General features: G+C 44.8%; 1 protein-coding gene and 1 long non-coding RNA gene across 4 annotated transcripts in view; one reads left to right on the forward strand and one right to left on the reverse strand.

Annotated features, from left to right (window-relative positions):
- LOC135385937 (retroviral integration site protein Fli-1 homolog) overlaps nucleotides 1-18,529 on the forward strand; it is a 55,487-nt gene extending 36,958 nt beyond the window's left edge. For all 3 annotated transcript variants that reach the window (XM_064615569.1, XM_064615570.1, XM_064615571.1), the window contains exons 3-8: nucleotides 2,240-2,443; nucleotides 3,695-3,772; nucleotides 13,655-13,750; nucleotides 14,235-14,306; nucleotides 14,505-14,552; nucleotides 16,698-18,529. In XM_064615569.1, coding sequence (XP_064471639.1) covers nucleotides 2,240-2,443; nucleotides 3,695-3,772; nucleotides 13,655-13,750; nucleotides 14,235-14,306; nucleotides 14,505-14,552; nucleotides 16,698-17,224 — 1,025 coding nt within the window. In that variant the 3' untranslated portion in view covers nucleotides 17,225-18,529. The remainder of the gene's footprint in view (nucleotides 1-2,239; nucleotides 2,444-3,694; nucleotides 3,773-13,654; nucleotides 13,751-14,234; nucleotides 14,307-14,504; nucleotides 14,553-16,697) is intronic.
- Nucleotides 1-20,092, reverse strand: part of LOC135385941 (uncharacterized) — a 206,655-nt gene that overhangs the window by 84,224 nt on the left and 102,339 nt on the right. The window lies entirely within an intron of this gene.

Genomic DNA, 20,092 nt, shown 5'->3' on the forward strand with positions numbered 1-20,092 from the left:
AGGACGAGTGGACGAGTCACTCCTGTACGTGGGTGGAAGGTGCAATTGAGGAAACTCTCTTTTTCAGGTTGTGTGTGGGCGATGAGTTCCTGTGTGTTCGCTTCGAAACAAGGTTGCTCCGCGCTTGTTTTGAAAGCCGGTAGTTGTTCGCAGCGATAATGCCTCAGTCATCGTCCTCTATGACCAACGTAGAATGAAAAGATGACTGGGGACAAGTGTTCGGAAGGAACTTAGCTGCAAGTAACTAGCAACGGTAACTAGTTACTGAGAAACTAACTAGTCATTGAAGCTAATCACTCTTCCTTGGAGGGTAACTTTCAAGGGTAACTAATTACCTGTTTCAGTAACTTGATAGAGTAACTGACTGACCTCGGTGGACCAGTTGGTGGATCTGTCGTGTCCCCCTACTGATTCCAAGTTGTGGGTACTATCCCGGTCCACGAATTATCCATTATCCAATTAAAGCCACGAATTATCATGTTACAGGAACTTATTGCTTTTATTTAGAATGTTAGAATGTGTTTCGCTGACGGTGACGAAAGCATAAACTCCTGCGCATTTACATGTCAGAGTATGTGCGGCTGAGATAACGGTGGTTGAGGTCTGTTGCGAGATGTGATAAAACGCAATCAGCAAGCTTTGTCTGGAGAGGGTAATATGTTTATTAAAAAAAGAAAAAACTGAGAAAAAGGAAATGTTAGCCAGGCAGAGAGCCGTGGTCTGAACCGGCCGGTCTGAACTGGCCGGGGGTTAGCCAGGCAAAGAGCCGGGGGTGAACGATACTGGAAATGGCAAACAGTGACGTCACCTCACCGAAATGCTGGCTATATAAATGCAAGTTATAATATTGACTGCAAATTTAATGAAAATGTTTGGCAAGGCGAGTCTGAGTATCATAAGAAATCCTGTGATAGTTTTTTATTTTTATTTTTAAAGGTTTGATTTGGGTGGTGGGTCAAAACCTTTTCGCGTAATATTTCTAGGTTTTTACACCATCGCAACTGCAGAAACATAGAATTATTACGACACAAGGCATCATTTATATAGGAACTAAAGTGCAAAAATTTCTCCTCGCGGTGCCGTTACCACCTAGATGGCGTTACCTTGACGCCAACACAAAAGGAACGGAAGTCATCGGTTGCGTCGTTCGTGATTTATGATCGATAGAAAAAAACAAAAACGAAAAAGAAACGCAATTTACGCATTCCCTCTCTCTCTCTCTCCTTCTCAAGAAGGGCGACAATGCGGAGAGGCCTCGGATTGGTCTCCCCAAACTATCTCCCGCGGTGATTGGAGAAATCGTTTGCATAGACCAATGAGAGCGCGCTCCGCACTGTCGGCCTTCTTGAGAAGGAGAAGGGCAGAGAAAGGGTAAACTGCAGCTTCTTTCACTCATAAATCACGAACGGCGCAACCGATGGCTCCTGTTCCTTTTGTGCTGATGTCAAGGCAACGGATTTCTTCAACAAAAGTGTAGGTTCTGTCATCTTTGCAACAGGTTCCCTGATAGCTACACATTACATATGACCAGCAATGATAATTAGAAAATAATGTAGTGAACTACGAACTTGACAAATCTTTTTCGAATGAAATGTTAGCTTTCCCTTCCTCCCTCCTCCTTCCTCCCTTTCCCTCCTTTTTTATGTAATAAACATATCCCCCCCTTTTTCGAGGCTAAGACGGTTTCGATCCTCTTTGCGCCCACGATATCGAGTTTGATCGTGCCAAATAACACAAAGAACGAATTAACGGAATAAAAAGTTCCATTATTAGATAAAGCCATTTCCAGTTAAAATAGAACTTCACCACATAACACACTCCTGGTCAGTCATCCTTCCGAATGACATTGATTCGTTGGAAATAGAATTGATGCGCCATTTTCGGACACTTTGCGGTTTCCATAATGTAACAAAAGTGGCAGAGACTTCTGTTTTCAACGAGCAATGAGAAAAAAACGATATTATTTTGAACGACAGTTGGGGGGGGGGGGGGGACTCCTGACGGTGTTATAGTTGCAAAGTTCTATTTCAACAATGTAGCTCTGCCATGTGTCTTGAGAGTCCGTTCACGAATGCGTCTCAGTATAGGACGAAATCGTTAGTACAAAAAAAAATTTCGTCGCGCCATGTTCCCATTCAACAGTTGTTATAGTTGCTGTTGTTGCGGTGTCTTCGTTCTTATTGTAGTATCGCCATGATTTCGCTACATGATCTTTTTTTTTTGTCTTCTAATTTTTCAGATCCAACGAAGTGGGACAGCAACGACATCGTCGCCTGGCTTGGTTGGGTGAGCCGAAAGTTTGGACTGGAGTCGCTGGACGCGTCTAAATTCCCCGACTCCGGGGTCGCGCTCTGCGCCCTCACTCTGCATGAATTCCGGCAGAAGACTGGAGACGTTCGAGCAGCTGACATTCTCAACACGTTCCTTGCTTCTCGAAAGCTTGGTTAGTATGGCCAACTGATCAACATTTAATTAGCTCTACTGCGCACTCTAATGCGGCTTGCGTCGCATCGCACATCGCAACGCTCTCCTGTTTTTCTCCATAACCCCGGAACACTACCATGATATCATTATTCAAAATTTAATTGTTGTTGTTGCTCCATAACCCCGATGTACTTTTCTATTATGTAGAACTACCACGCTTGTTCCTTGCAGACTTGTGCCCGTTACCAAAAAATAGGAACTAAATACCGTTATCCGTTACTTCAGAAAAAAGTAACTAAGTACGTTACTCGTTACCAACATACAAAAGTAACGAGTTCTCGTTACTTACAGGTAACGAGTTCCTTTTACGTTACCGCCGCATAGTTAAAGGAGCCAACAAACATGTCGTCACTTGCCATTCAACTCATTATTAATGAGAAATCGCACTTCACAAGAAGCTGATAATCGAAATTTACATCAGTGATCTTCGTTCTCTTCCGTGTGAAGATATCTGCTGCCGAAGTGGGGGTGATCGGAGGTTATGAAAACACAAGAAAAGACACCGGTTTTCGTACCACCGATCACCAACGGTTCCCCAAAACAGATGAAGGGCTGCGTCATAATTTAGGGCGCTCAGAAACTTAGCAAAGACAAGAAAAGGCTAGAAGTCGAAACGCGTTTTTTGTAGCCATAGCACAATTGGTGCCCATTCTTGGGAAGGAGTGATGGTCGAAGATTACGGAAACAAGAGGAAAGACAAGAGCATTCGTTTAAGACGATTCAGCACGTCAACAACACATCCAGCGAAGGACTGCAATAATACTTTGAGTCTCACGTGGTCGTGGGTCACGCAGGTACACGCATTGCGCCACACAGAGTGCCGAAATGTGCTCCACCATGCTGAAGAAAAGGAACGAGTAACGTCAGTAACGAGTTACCAATTTTTGTAACGATTCCGTTACTATTACAATTTTTAAAAATGAACTGAATCGTTACTTCGTTACCAAAAAAAGTAACCGTTACCAAGTAACGAGTTACTTGTAACGAGTTAGGCACAGCTCTGGTTCCTTGTCTCCTCTGTCACAAGCTTCAGGGCTTTTCTATGTACTGCCATTTGTACTTATTTTTCTGCTATATACTTAACAGGTTTTGTTGCTTTGGTGACCGTACCGCTATTCAACAAGATATTGAGAATGCAATACAAAGTGACAAATTGTTGGGTGAATGAGTGTATAAGTTAGTCATGATTTTCTATTATGTATTCATCTAGATTCCGGCCTCTTGAAGGAACCCTCTGTGGACTCTCCTTTTAGCCCCGAAATAGGCGAAGCACGAGCAACTGATGAAGGTTTGTAATCTGTTTTTCGATATCATGTAACTTACATACCATGGCATTGCCATATCAGAAAGAATCTGATACGTGAATGATTCCCACGATGTATGGCTTAAAATATGTAATCTATGAAAACCCAATCAAACGCGTCCAGCATACAAGTACTGTCGCAACTCACCCAACAGCTCCATGAGGACTCATAAGCGTTAAGCAGAAAGCCAAGATCTACACACATGTAACAATTCTGATTTCAACAGGGAAAATATGTGTCTAGTCGCTTATTCACGTGTTCCCTTGCAATGTCCTGCACAACAGAAAGGACAGCACTTTTCAACAGAACGGACGCTCTATTTTGATTTATGGAAATGAACTTTTTTCTCGCACCGTCGTACAACACCGTCTCTAAATAGAATAACACAACGCTCAAGAAAAGGGAACGCAAAATGCGAGCGAAGCCCGTCATGTCAGCAACGCGTGACCCTTCGACAGATCACCCTCCCGAAGAAAGGAGTTGCTCGTTGAGGGAGTGAAGGCGATAAGGGTTTTGGCCGGGTAATTCGATCCGGACGGGAAAGAATCGAGGGGCGGCGTGGAACAAGCGCGTTTTCAATCAGGCCACCGGACGACGGGGAAGGCCGATAAGGAGCAACGGCTCCAGCCAGGGCTGAATAAATGGCTGTGGCGGGCGATAGGACCCGGGCTCAGATGGGCGAGCAAAACGGCGCCCGAATTGCAGGAAGGAAGCTGCGGCCGGAGCTGCTGTTTGCTCCCGGGCCTCCTCTCCTCTTCAGAGGCGATTTCATTTCCTCACTAGTGATACGCTGGTCCAAAGCTATATTTGTGCAGCTCTGAAGGACTCATCTTAATGCGGAACAACGGTAGTATAACTCGCTTTGAGTACGATTTTGTACTGAAAATACAGAGGATGATGCCCTTGCGGAGTGTTGGGAGTGAAAACGGTTGTGACGCCTTGAAAAATGTGCTTCATTACATGATGCACGTCAGGGATTGGATTTTCCCTGCGCCCCCCTCTTTATGCCCCCAAAGATCTTGCAACCCCCCTTAAAAAAAAAAAAAAAAGAAAAAGAGCTCCAAAAAGAGGCCGAAATGGCCAGTATGGCCAAAGCACAGCAGATATAGCTGTCACACCCTCCCAAGATGAAAATGCTGGTGCACATATTACACGTGCTGGAGGCCAGAGTGCTCTGGAAAAAAAAAAGAGAATTATTTTTCTACATGTCGTACATGACGAGATAGAAACCCCGGAACGTACATGTGCCTCAAGCTCTGGCATTAGACTAGCCGGGGGGGGGGGGGGGTTGGCAGAAAGACAGAAACAGGAAAGGAAAAGGGGAGAGGTCAGCAAGGCAACACGCCGGCTTGCTATTCAAAAGGAACCTGAAGCGGCTCACAGGGAGCCCAGGAGGCCCGAGTCACGCACAAAGCAGAGCCAGGGTTACGGCCATTCCCATTGGTAATCGCAAGCACGTGACCTCTCCCGCGCGCGCTGCCTCACTGGCGGTGACGCCTGCAGTGATGTCGGAGCCGGATGAGTATCGGTATTCGCGATGCCGAGTTTCTACGCGACCATTACTCATTTTACTGTAAATTTGGAGCGGAAGTTCGCATTGATCTGAATCATTGTATTTTACTTTTATCATGCGTGACTTGTTGCGAAGTGTGACAATCCCTTTAAGCCATGTGACACAAACACAAATTCTCGGAGGTAAAGCTCAGTTATTCGAGGCATACCCGACTTTGCCGTTGCCTGTTGACTACTATTACCGTTTCCATCTGGTGAATCGCTCATATCACATTCGGCATGAATAGCCAAAGCTTTTAGATGTAATAAAAATCAGACGAAATCACAGTTCAAATATGCGTACTGTACCTTTTGCAGCCTCTTTAAAGCTAACGTGCGGGAAGTATCTTGTAATGACTTAATTGAGCTACCCTTACGAAGCAACAATTGAACCTCTGTATGCAATAAGGGAATAAGTCGAATATCCCTTTTTACAATTTTTGTTGCAATGATATCTACATACCAGTATGTACCTGTGAAAGAAAATTTAGGACCGTATTGCAATTTATTGACTCGCTATAGGAGGATAAGAAACGGGAGATGCATGTGTGTCAATGGGATTGACAGCCAGATCAGGCCCCTTTTCTACACACGCATATAAATGGTGTAGCTTATACTTTGCTACGATGCGGAAATAAACTTTGTCTTCAACAACAAAAAAAAAAAAAAAGTTCTTTCTACCTCACGTGACCGTGTCAGCAGTCCTGCTGAGCGTTGTAAGAGGAAAAAAAAAAAATTTGCACTATGCTAGTAAGTCATACTTTGCTGGACATACAGAACATTATTTTCAAGATTGTGCTCGTTTAGCAGCCTAATCACGATCTAGGCTGTTCCACTGCACAAAGATAACTTCGCCCGTCATGTCGTCACAGTGGAAGTCCGACTCGTGAAAACCGTTTTTTTTTCCTGCACGAAAACCCTGCCCGTGCGGTGTTATATAGAAGAAGGGGATGCTGCTGTGTTTCGTCCAGTTTCTGCTAAGTCACACATCCAGAAACGATGCTAACGGGACATTCATGTAGAGTAGACACATGCATATATGTTACACATTTTGCATTTGGGTTATTCGAGGAAACTCATCCGCAATTACTTTACCAAATCTTCACTTGCAGTTTTCTCGGTTTGTGATTTTTCGACTTATCCCCTTATTGCACACAGAGGCTCAATTACCGCGCACTTCTTTTTCATCCGCTACAAAGCCTCTGAAGGCACATTTTACCTATGCCTACTGAAGTCTTTTGGTTAAGTGCTAGCGAACTTACCGGAACAATTCGCTTTTACTCTGGGCCTACGAACAACCACAACACGGCTCATGTTGCATTTGCAACACTACCAGAGCCTTGGCTTTCAATGCGTATCCGACCCACAGCAAACATCCGAGCAATGCCGGTAACACCAAACCGATTCCCACAAGAAACCGCAAAAACAAGGCATCGCTTTGTAAACCCTCACTTTAATCCCTCATAACAATTCCCACAAACCGCTATCCCGTTTTCGAAATTAACACGCGCATCCTCAACCTCGTCCTTTTCACTAACTCGTAACCGCTATGCCTATACTAATCTCCTCAACAATAATGCACCATATACTCTGGAAAACGCCAGTGTAACAACCCATCCCGAACAAGCTCCCGCACAAAAGGCAAGTGGCCGTAATCATTCAAATCCATTGGACAGGGGGGACCCATTGTGCAACTTTCACGCTCCTTAATCTGCGCGAGAGGCACGTGCCAAAACTCATACGCTCTTTATGCAAATGAAAAGAGGGACGTTTTATATTGAAAAACTATACTGGCACTGCGGGAATAATAATACCGTAGGCGCGTGAGATAGCGTAGCTAACAATAGCGCTTGACTCCCGTGTCGCCTCTAATGGAAAAGTCACGGGGTTCGAGAGGGATGAAGGGGAAGGGAACTTCATTAAAACGTCTGATCTCGCGCGGGAAGGGATTTAGATCCCCCTCGCTCACGTCCTCGCAACTTGATCGTATCGAGGCGATATTTTGTGTTTCCTGATCTGAGCCGGATTCAACGAAAATCGCTTCGGTTGAGGTTGTGATGCTTTCATGTGGAGGTGTCGAGGCGTGAACAGAGTGGCACGTTACGTAATGATGCTTTATGGCGGTGGAACCGTTTCGTTACGCGGTATTTTTCTTGAAAGAATACTGCGAGACAGGAAAGTTTCGTCAGATTGTAAATCTTACTTAGCGCGGGGTGGATTGATACAGACGAGGATCCTCAGTGGTTTATTGAATGCGCGTTGGTTCGCGGTGCTATGTAAAAAGTGCAAGATTCTGTTAAATAAATGGTGATGCTCGTAATGATAAAGATGCCGTTGAGGAGCAGGTGTTTGGAAGTTGCAGTTCGAGAAGTTTGGGAGCTGCAGTGGAGAGTGCAGTTGCGAGGAAATATTGCAGTCTGCAGCCTTCCCAGTTTTCCAGGTTACAGAATACACCTGCTCGCTGCTCGTTTGTGGATCGCAGTCGGATACGTTTAGAAAACATCGTTGAAGCGACAAGAAATGTAGCAGACGATGGTCATATACGAAGTGCAAGAGCAGGAAGACACGCAAACAGGGGCTAACATCATGTAGGTGGCGCTGGCCAGCAAACTGAAATTTTCTTCTTACGGTAGCAGTGCGTTGCCTCCAGTTCAATTTTCTTGGACAGACAAGTGCGAAAACGTCAAAGTAACGCGGTAGAGTCGAAAGAGCCATAATGCAAGGTGTTATAGTGTATGTGGGGGTGGATTCTTTTAAACAATTTATATCGCCTGTAGTCATTCTGTTGGACTACGGATAGCGTTGCGGCATACTATATTTAATTTCTGCCCGTTTGAGGGCTTTGTAACGTGTGCTAAATCTCAGCACACTGCACCCCGTCTGTAACGTCCCTCACGGAAGACGATGCACTAAGGCCGTTAGTACTGTGTCACCGAATTTCAGTTGTTCGTACTCAGCACAAGGCCATCCACCAAAGACGAATTGTCTTGTCCCACAGTGCTGTGCAGTTTCTCACAACCTCATAAAAGTGGTACAAATAGGCTATAGTAACGTTTTCCGCGAAACGGAGGAATGAAATTCGGTACCCATTTTCAACAACAAGAACAACAACTCATAGACCCATTTTCAAGAACACTGCGTGCCGTTGCGAACAAAACTTTCTTGTTACGATGCATGACGAATCTCCCCCGAATCTCATTTCGAGTTACATACATCAATCATAGACCTACACAATCATCATTGCCCAATGATAACTGCGAGGAAACAGATGCCAAAATGAACTTCTGTATAGTACCCGTCACTTCGATCATAGCTTAAACGGTGTCTTGCAATATGCCAAGTATATATTACGCATACTGCACTCAAACAACGGACCTTCACCGCATGACACTCTCTGAATCAACACCCAGTTACCTTTCTTCATTTGTTAAAAACGGGGAGCGTAGTCCTTTTTGTGGCAATTGGGTGCATGTTAATTGCCATAAGGGGGCTTGTTGGCTACACGGGAGTGGACCATAGAAAGGCGTACGCCCCGCTCACTCCGCAAGTAAATAGCGATTACTGTATCATTCAGCGCAGTGGTTTACGCAGACCGTGTTATACGGTGAAGCATGACACATACTGAAATGCCACATGGCCTTTCTAGTGAACTGTTAAAAAGGGATCGAGACACTTTCATAGATGTGGTTTATTACATCATAGACGCATTGTATTGCACGCCAGAATACAGAGCAAAAGAGAATTATTCTTCAACGTGTTGTACATCGTGAGATACAAGCCCTCGAACGCACTCCCGAGCAAAGCGCAGACGTCACAGACCTCAGAGTTGCGCCCATTCACATTGGCAGCCGTAAGCATGTGACTTCTCGTGAGCTGCCTCACTGGCGGCGGTGAGGTCTGTGATGTCAGTAGCGCATGAGTTTCGGTATCCGCTGTGCCATTTTTTCCCTTTCTATTACCCTCTTCGCTATGAAACCTTCAATGCAGGTTCACATCGGTGCAGAGCACTGTTTTTTATGTTTATCTGGGATAACCTGGGATGACCTGTCGCAACCCCTTTAATATTCTACGCGGAATCCATTATTTTCCATCTCTTTGAAATCAGTGTTCCCTGTTTCCATCGTCGCTCGAGATCTTCCCGCAGCGACACAACCTCCCATCCAGAACGCGATCAGCCGCCGCATTAGCATCCCAATACTCCTCAGTGGAAAGCGCTCTCCTCTTCCGCATCACTTCCTCGCTGCCTTCCCGTCCCTTATAGGCGGACTTGAGCTTCGCTTCCGGCCCACTCTATTTTCTCATTGGCTGTCGCCATGACAACCTTAAATCCTCCGAAACCCCATCTCGCGAATCCACCACGAACTGCGCGGTAATTCTCCCTTTCGCTTCTACCCTTAATCCCGCTTCTCTCTCCTCCTTCCTTTATCGCGCGGTGCTGAGGTTATTGATTGGCCGATCGCTGTTTGTTCGCTATTTAGACATCATCATCATAACCCGCGGACTTATTCAAAGGCAGGAAAGTAAACTAACGCCTTCAAAGGTCTCTTTTCTTTGTTGGCTCTTTGTGCGCAGCTATCCGCTTCCTCTCGGTCGTGTGCCCTGGTGTCGGTTAGACAATATTTCTGTACAGATGAGAGGCCACAACTGTTGCGTTCTCTTGGGCAAATTTTCTTTGTGAGTGCTGTTTCACTTCCTGCGAGCCTATCTTTCCGAGAGCTTGACGGAAAAGATCTCCGGAGTGAACCAGCGACGTCGGCTTTGCCGTCGAACGGGAGTGTTGTGTGGAAAAGCTCGCCTTTCGGCTGTGGCCTTGAGCCATGCTGTACGCCGGTAAGGTTGTTGCTTCTTACTACCTGATAGACTTTGCTTGCTCGTTTTGCACGATAACACAGGGTTTTAGTTGTAGCGTACGCAGTCGCCCTGCGTACGCAGTACTAAAACTCTCCAATAACATTCGTAGTTACGTACGTGATTCTGCCGTTTCGTTTAGCCTTTGAGGAAAATTACGTTAAGTTATTATGCGATAACACAAATATGATTTCACATATGGTTTGTTTTGTAGTAACACTACAACGTGTGAATGATAGGGTGAATTGGGGTGCTTGACAGAACATGCTGTCGCTGACGTGTTAGAAGAGCGAGTGAGTTACTTAACTGAGTTCAAAGTGAACATATATCAATACACTAATATGAAAATGTCCCACTACATGTCCTGGAATGCTCATATATCGACATATTGATCACATGACACCGTATAACTGGATATGGTAATATGTAGGACGAACAATGTGACTGCCATATCCGTTCAGGTATATTACTGGACGAAGGCGATTCATCTGTATGCCGTAAATTTCTTGCTGTGAACGGTTCTTTTAGATTTTATTTATGTGACGTTTAGACAAAATAAGACGTTCCTGCGTATCCAGCAAGCCCATTTATCTCGTTTAAACAGTCGTGTAGATTTGTTTAGATACTACATCGAATACTGATTGAACGCTTACATAATACAGTGCATGCTTCCTTTCTTTTGGATCGTAGGAGCAGGCTTGCATGGTACAGAAAATCCTTCGTGGGAATATAGTCCTGTCAGCACAGTGAATTAAATTCCAACAACAACAACAAGAACTTTATTTAATGATGATGATTGGGGAGTTTCATCGTCACGGGCGATATACTATACCCCATTGCTGGCGGTAATGTGGTGAAATGAATTCCATAAGCATATTGTGCGTGAAAAAAGAAAAAAAGAAACTATATTTAGAACATCTATGTTCGGGCTGAAGGGCACAATACTCAGAAAGTGTGCACTCCGCAGTGGAGAAGGTTCCGCAAAATTAAAGCATAACGATGAATTTAAATTGATCTGTTTGTTGACAATTAAACGAAGGTACTTCAGCCTTACCAGCTGGTCGCTTACTAAGCGGCATTAAATTTGTAGCGCTTACCATACATTACAACCACAGGAAAGAGGTCACACGCGCCGTGCACGTACGACGGAGGACGCAGCTTGCGATATTTGCATACCAGAATCGAACAAAAGGAGCTTGGAACTTACCCCAGGTTACTTTGACAAAGTTACCGAAAAAAGGAACGAGTTCCTCAAGAAGTTGCTGGAACTCAAAAGCAACGAGTTATTTTAATAGCTACCGAAGAAAAGTGGCTTAGTTACAGTAACGAGTTACCCCAACACTGGGATATTCCATTGCGCATTGTAGATATCCTCAGACATCCACGCACCCACGCCGTGAATCACATGTATAAAGTCTCTGCGTACCCTATATCATTGCACAGACAAGAATGACTAGCTGTGAGTAGATATTATTTGAGATTTCCACTTACACACAGTCTCGTCGAAAAACCAGTTGTTTACAGAATCTACAAGATTTCTGCATTGCCAAATAATAATAATAATGATAACCTACGTGATAGAAAATCGTTTCTGAACTTAGAACCCGTATCTTGTGGTCTCAGTTTCTGCTGCACTGCCACAGAAGTTACAAAAATAAAACAAAGAAGAGGAATAAGCTGTTTTCAGACAGCAGGCTTACTGCATCATGATATCTAGAGTGCACATGCATCAATGCGGATTAAGAGAAACGTGATATGTTAAAGCGCACCTCGATGGTTGGAAACATCCATTAACCTTCGAGCCAAGTGGGGTCTAGAACTGCTTATTCTTTCTGCACAAATTCTATCACCATCGCAGCTTTCCGTTTAGTGGAAGTCAAAACAGATATTTGCACTGCAAAAGACAATTTCATCGAGACACCCTTTTCTCTGGCCGACAAACTGATTAAAAAATGTTAACCCATTTCTTAGTCCCCACCGTTGTCATCGCATTTGTTCGAAGGCAACCCTAGAATATTGAAGGAAGCATTAAAAGACTTTCGAAATGTAGCTCTGGCGGCACAAGCTAGTATACTAGACGGGAGTGCCGGATGCAACACGTTCCATCGCAACAGTGTCAAAAAGAAAAAAAAAAAGGAGAAAAATACACTGTTGTTCTATCCTCAGTATATTGCCCAACCGATTTTTTAGCTCATGATGCAATGATTATGATTTCCTACTTTTTTTAAATACCGTAATATCTTGGAACTGACTGAACTCGCCCCGTAAAAGGTACTTTCCTGTGATGAATAAGTAGTAATGTCGTGTGTTGTTTATACTTTTCCACTTTTGGGGCTTTATACCCGTGCCACACGGGCAGAAAATGCCATTAAGTGCTTAATGCGTTAAGTTTTTATTATCCTCGCGCGGCGCCACACGGAAAGTTGTAACGGCGTTCGCCATTTTCTGCTTAATGGGTACGCCACAACTCATTCGCCCATTGCCTTCTCTCGTTTCAATGTGTAGAGTGACAATTTTAGATCGTATAAAACTGATCCACATTACAGTCAACTCGAGATTATTACTTTTCAAATATAAATGCATTTTGAAACTGTGAACTCCGTTTAATATTTTAAAGTAGCATCGCACACATGTTTTACTTGAGTAATGTGGCGCATCTTCATCATGGCGTTTAATGTCATTGGAAAGGGACGCGTGGCACGACCTTCGTAAATAACGACATTCGAGATCCTGAATCATGCTAGAGGATAATGTCATTTTTCATGTGCAAACGTGGCACGGGCACTGCATTGTCATACGCTTTGTCGTGAGAGAAATGTCACCAAAGGGTTCAGGATGTAATGGCCGAAACTGCAACTGTTTAGGAGCATTTGCTCGACGCCTGGGCCTGATCAGATAATTCATCGTAATTACTTCGCTCTGAGATGAAATAGGTGAACGTAGGTGCGGCCTGTAATGTTCTAGTACGCGCATTGTCGTCAGCACTTTATTGCAGTGTTTTCTGAATGGGAACCATACTTGTATGGGCATTTACGCATTTATGCACAAGTGTACACGGTTTCGTTTTGTTTTTCTCCCTGCAAATCGTTCGTCTTTTTGTAGTTTTCTTCGCATATAATATGTTAGTGGCAGCCCTCAAGGTAAAACCGCCAGGAAAGAGTCACAATTAATACTCCTCAAGCAGCACCGGCACCGAATGCAGCGATTTTCCGAGGCTACCAATACAAGGTGCAGCGGAGCAGCTAAAGTGCCTGTTCGCGTCGGTTGTGGATGCAATAGATTTGTTTCTTGTGGTTCTGGGGGGGGGGGGATATGACGTGCTTCTTAGAGGACACGTGATGAATAATATGCTTATTGTCTACAAGAATTGGGTTTGTGTTTTATTTTTTTTAAATATTTTTTCGCGGGCGACTGTTATTGAAGATGAAACTCTATGCCTAATGCGAATGTGTTTTGCACGTTTACAGATCAAACTTCTTACTCGGAGGCCCTACGGAAAACTGGTTGGCCAACGAGCTCTCCCGCAAATGGAGGATACGACCACCAGACATCGGTTTCACCGTGTAAGCATTTTATCTGACTTAGGTTGCTGAGGAACGGATAATACCAAGCGTTTATCGCTCAGGAAGACAGTCGTACCAAGTTGACTCTCACTAAGTTCGCTCTGTAATACAACGACAGAGTTTGTATTGTTTCCTTATCAGGTCGGGGGCGGGTGAGCGGGGCAGTTGACCCAAACAGCGTTTTGTAGAATGCGCAATGACGACACCGTCTCCTGGGGGAACCAAAAAACTTTGGTACCCTATTATTTCCTTCCGATATACTAATACCATCACAGACCTCATTGACTTCTTTGTTCTAAAGAGCGAGCTGTTTGAGAGAACGACACCCTATGGTCACCCTGGCGCCGTTTTGTTCTTTTTTTTCCCTCTTTCTCTCACGCTTTGAGTGACATGAACGACAGCTGCTAATCAGGACCGCGAAGCCATTGGGAATCCCGTCGGAGTGTGCTTTGGGTGCTTCACTTTCTTGTTGTTCTTTCCACAGGTTTCGGTGGCCAACCCCTGTCGACTTCATCGAAATCTGATCCTCAGTCGCCGCAGCGGTCTCCCACACCTGGTGAGCGTTAGACAGACAAACGTTGCCACGTCTGTGCATTCTGTTTCCTTTCCTTTCCTTTTTTCTTTTTTTTGTGTGTGTTGGTTTCTCAGTCATAATATCGAAAAACGTAGACGAAGCTCACCCACTGCTCGTGAATAGATAAATAACACGCCACATAAAAACATGAACTTCAAATTATACCAACCTCCATTTCAGATTCGTTTCAAATGTTCCGCGCTGCCAGTGCAAGGTTCGCCTCTCAAGGTAAGTTGCAAATTTGAGTCATGTTCTTGTTCATCCTGGTACGACCTGTACAATTGTACGAACAGTACACCTATGAGCGTATCAGCATCAAGTACATGTCTGTTTCTAGAGGAGCATATCCTGAGGAGGGCACGTGTCAACTATGTAATTTGGAGGCGGGAAATACTGATTTGTACACGATGGTGTCATTTTTGCAGAGCGTATGTGGCATTTTTCTGATGCGACGTCGTCCGTTAGATGCTGGCGTACACGAGATGTTGATGCTGGTGACGCACAAGTCATCAGGCAGCACACGAAATTTCACGCATGCATTTTGAGATGGTTATCACTTTCCGTACTCACATTGTCCTCACATTAACCACCTAAAATTACCACGCCCGCCGTCCCGTGCTCCGTGCTTTGTTACCACACTAATGCATCAAAGTCACGTCCCCATATCAGCCTTCCAAAGTTCACCACCATGACAACGGCCCACTTAAACGGTCCCCCGCTTTCAAAGCACTCCAAGAGACGTTTTAAGCCTCTTCTGACCAGGAACGGTTCCTCCTTTCTTTTTCGTCTCAGTTTAAAAAGCACTTTATGCGCGTGCTGTGCCATACGCGTGTATATCACCGGTGAGCCATATTTACATATCATTGTGGGCCCATTAAGAGGTCCGTAAAATCCCAGCTTCTTTTTCCTTTCCCTCTCCTCTACCCCACTCTGCCGCTGTAAGGACCTCTCATAAAGTCAGTCTGGCCTTTGGTTAATGTAAAAAGCTGGGATCACTTATACACGGTAGTCGAGTTCTGTAGACTCGCTGCTTTGCCGACGAGCTGCCCGTTTTAGTCACGGTTCTTTGCTGTTTGAGGACCCATGAAGGTCCTCACATTATGACCCATGAAGACCAGAGCGGATTCAGGTCCCTGCTTTGCTGTGGGATTCGTATCAGTCCAGCTCGGATCCCCGATGGGGTGGGTGTTCCCTCATCCGTTATACTTCCGATATAGGATGCACGTGCGTTGACATAGCGCTTATGTTTATTATGCGGTGATACGTATCCCGTCGTGAGGGTTCTAAAAATCATATGATTCGGTGTTGAGTATTTTAAGCGGTGTTGAGTATGTAAGTTGAGTAGCAGAACCTAACGGGAGACGAGTTCAATTTCTCTCCTTTTTTTTTTCTTCTTCCAAGCGTTGTAAGCGGATTCAAACGACTCAGGGAAAAGAGGTGCTGACGCCAGGAATCGAGCCTGGGTCGTATGATTTCAAGCGGATGGCATGGGACTAATGTTCATATGATTTTGAGTGAATTCATTATGAGCTGTTGCATGAAAGTTAAAAAAAATATTTTGTAAGGACCTTGTAGACGTTGCAGTACCTTCCGCAGCGATTATATTAGGTTTTCCTGACGTGACCCTTTCGTATCTCTTTATAGTATATACGCGAAGGAACGTGGACGAAAGATGTGAAATCGTAGACTTACTAGCCAATACGCAAAGCTCGTCATTCCAATGCAGACTTCCAGCGTCATGACCCATTCACCGGAGTTTTTTTCTTATGCAGCAACCTTTTACAACTTTTCGAAAACTTTGACCAGGGAAGTGTTCGTATAAACTGAATTGCATTACGGAACAATTCACGCTAGGGCCGGAGCCGGAGCAGCTGGATAGCTTCGGTGTGGACAACGGCACGATTTTCTCTCACGATCTCTCACGATCACGATCGAGCGAATGTCGGTGCGAAAACGGTGTCGGCGCGCTGCGGAGAAACGATGAACTACCCTAGTGTGGATAGTTTCCACGTGTCGTTTGCTTTTACACGTTTATTCCGCGTTCAGTGCAGTAGGTGGAGCATCGGGGAACCGAACAGTATCGTACCATCGCGGCACAAGTGATCTTTCAGAGAATATACACAAGAATTACGGAAAATAACCATCAACCCCGAACATCGGTCGGCGTGTTATCTACACTACAAAGCTGACAGTGTCGCCACTATAGGTCGATCTCGGAGCGAATACAGAATATGGCACTCTCCACAAATACGTTTTGCTCATATTTCGTTGCTTTCTGTGCATCTAGCGAGATTTTATTACAAGTCTGATATTTTGCGGCATCTCATTTTCACAAGGATTTAGAACATGATCACTCTTAAACTCATTTTGCAGGAAGCGGTCAAATCCAGCTGTGGCAATTTCTCCTTGAACTTCTGTCTGACAGCAGCAACGCGAACTGTATTACATGGGAAGGCCAAAACGGCGAATTTAAGCTGATCGACCCCGACGAGGTCGCGAGACGGTGGGGTGAACGCAAGAGCAAGCCTAACATGAACTACGACAAGCTGAGTCGAGCTCTACGGTACTACTATGATAAGAACATAATGACCAAAGTTCACGGCAAAAGGTACGCGTACAAGTTCGATTTCCATGGCCTTACACAAGCACAGCAGCCACCAACGACGGAGACATCAGCCGCCTACCGTCTGCAGACCGAACTTTTCTTGCCTCACTACCGTAGCAACTACATTGGAACACAAGCGCCAACTGTCGGCTTACCACCTTCTGCAGCTGCAGTGCGGAGTCCTTATTGGACAACAGGAGCTTCTGGGCCGTGTAACCTCTACCCAAACCTCTCTGGTCACTCCTTGTCTCATTCCAGCCACAGAGCAAACGGCTTGGGGCATTACTACGCATGACACTGGTACCAGGACTGCGATCTCCTAGCAACAAGATTACCCAAATGACTTACCTATCACGCTGAGATCGAAGGCATCGTTAAGACACCAGACGTGATAGCTAGTGACAACATGGTGCGCCATGGACGCTTTGTGTCATCTGTGTTGCCGAGTCCATTCTGGTGGTGTTCATTTCGCGTTCCATCGTCATATTAGACATCTTGTCGGACATGTGCACGTCGTTACTTATAGTTCAACGCTCCTGGCGGTGCAACGAGCAGTACAACTGGAAAAATTTACCTGAAAGGAGATATGTGTGAGGAGACTGCGAAATGGGAAGATATCTTCTTCACCTAAGGACTGCGGCGCTGGCGGTAAAGCGTCGTTTGACAAAGTGATCTTAAGAAGGCATTTAAAGGGACGGCGGTGTTGTTATTTTGACACTATACGGATGATTGTGTGAACGGCACGGTGAAAATGTTTTCCTCCTTGACAGTTGTTGGTTTTCTTGGTGTGATGAAGTGTGATTGGAATACTCACTGAACAGTACAAGACCGTCAGAAGTGTACATGTACAAGTTTTTGTCTTTTTTGAAGAACTGTGTGCATTGGCTAATAAGAATTGCTCGCAGCATGCTGAAGTGCAGAAATGAAGCGAAGCGCGGACAGACAGTTTCGGTACGATCTCGCATTTATGATACGCAATACAAGCATATATATAGAGAAGGCATACTGTAATCTGAAATGTTAGTTTGAAAGGCACACAAAACATGCCTGTGTATCATATCATGCCCTTCAGCGATTGCGAAACCTTTGACGTCTGGACACGAAACTAGGGCTTCAAAGGGCTTGTGAAACTCGATCGACAACCACCAAATTATGCACTAAAAAGAAGGCCGCAGCGCTGACATGTCGAAACTATCTAGAATATATCAGTAACTTCATTGAAATGAAAGGCAAGTTAATTTAAACTATGTTGACAAAAATATATGTATATAGACTGAGCCTTACAGCAGAACAATGTAGTGAAAGCTGAAGTGCATAAGGGTTGACTGTAAGGAGTCTCACGAGTTCCATCCTTCATTCCACCACATTGGGTGAACATCAAGAGAAAACCTTGAACTACCCGTCCAATGCTATGTACTTCATGCTATGTATGCATCTTCAGTACATTGTGCTGCACGCTATGGGGAGAAGGTTGCAGCCTTACTGCCTACGTGATTTTTGTTTTGTCACTCAGGGAAAAGTGCATACGGGGCGCAATGCACGTGTCCGGTGAGCTTCATGCCCAGCAAAAGTGAAAAGAATAAAAACCTTTTTTGCTAGATCGAAAGGGAAACCTGATTCTTTCCCCTCTTCGTTTGATTCATGCATGGAGGTGTAAACGGTCGAAGCAATTGCCAAGTTCGAGGAAAACTGTTTTCTTCTCGCTTTATTTATTTTTCTTTTCAAAGGGCTCAAAGTGGGAAAAACCTGCACAAATTCCGACCAGAATTTTTTAGCCGTATACTTTACGTTACGCAATGTCAGTTTGGGTTTCGTTTTCAGAAGGCAGTAATGTACCTCAGGCCGAAACCCATATTTTTGTGTATTTTCTCCGTGAGCATAGCGAACTTTCGCAGAGCGGTTCGTCCGCGGGACAAATGGACACTTGGAAACATTTCATCATTTGTGAATAATCGACTCCAGGCAATGGGCGAGCAGTCTGAAGGTAGTGCAAAGTATCGTATGGCTTTCCTGATGTCTCATGATGCACCCACTGCCCCTGTTCTCTTTCTTTGTTTTTTTCTTCTTTCTTTTTTTTTCTTAAGGGAATAGCAAGTCGGCCTACGCCTGACTAATCTTTCCTCCTTTCCTTTTTGCAATAAACATATCCTCCCCCCCCCCCCCCCATGGTCTGAGTTTGAAATTGTGCATGATAAGCTACGCGACATGGTCGAGGAGGAACGTGAGCGACAACTGGTGTACGTGCACTCCAATCTCAATGTGGGCAAAGCATCGAACGATTAATATGGAAACGCCTCCTATAGTCCAGCGATATCGATTCAGAGTGACACAGCGCCTCGTGTCGGTGCCGTTGAACGCGAAGTGTTACATCCCTGTCGCGAGAATGCTCCAAGAGCTTTTTCTTTCTTTATTTATTTCTTTTTTCTTTTCTTTTTTGAATAACGTGCAATGATAATTGGTGTAAATGTCTGAACAGAGCAGGATAACGTAAGCTGGCTGGTGTACATTGGTATACATACACGTCAAAAGGGCAGTAGCTCCTTGGGTTTGTCGAGACACGGAAGCTCATCACAGGCTCAAGGTGAGCAATTAACACGTGCGTCGTTGCCGATTTTGTGTCTGTGCTGTCTACTTTGTCTCCTCTCTGTAATTCCCCCATGATACCTAAAAAATACTGTCCTTCTCATGGATGCTTGACGGCCACCTTGCTTTTGGTTTCTCCTCAAAACTTTCAATTTTTCTAAAAAGAAAAATGTGGAAAGAAAAAAGAGAGAAAGAAAAACTTCCGTTATTTGGTCTTGGCAAGTTGGCGGCCTATGTTTTGATGATGTTGACAGACAGCAGACTGAAGATTGGGGATCTGATAAACTTCTGAGTGCTGGAAAACACTCAGAGAACTTTCGTGATCTTATCACGAACACCGGGATATTCAATGTTGTGCATGGCATAGCCTATTCTTCTGGATAATTCCTTAGGGTGAGCAGTACAGCCGTGCCTTGCTCTCGCGACTCAAGGCCGCTGTCGTCTAGATCGGCCTTCCGCTTTAGTAGTCGATGGAATTTCGGTGGAAACAACCAAAGCATTCCTGAGCTTGTCACTCTGACTCGTGTTGTGAAACGGTGGCTTAACAAGGATATCTGAAGAATCGAGGTTCCGCGTTAAT

The sequence above is a fragment of the Ornithodoros turicata genome, chromosome 2 (genome assembly GCF_037126465.1).
Source record: "Ornithodoros turicata isolate Travis chromosome 2, ASM3712646v1, whole genome shotgun sequence".
Taxonomy (NCBI): domain Eukaryota; kingdom Metazoa; phylum Arthropoda; class Arachnida; order Ixodida; family Argasidae; genus Ornithodoros; species Ornithodoros turicata.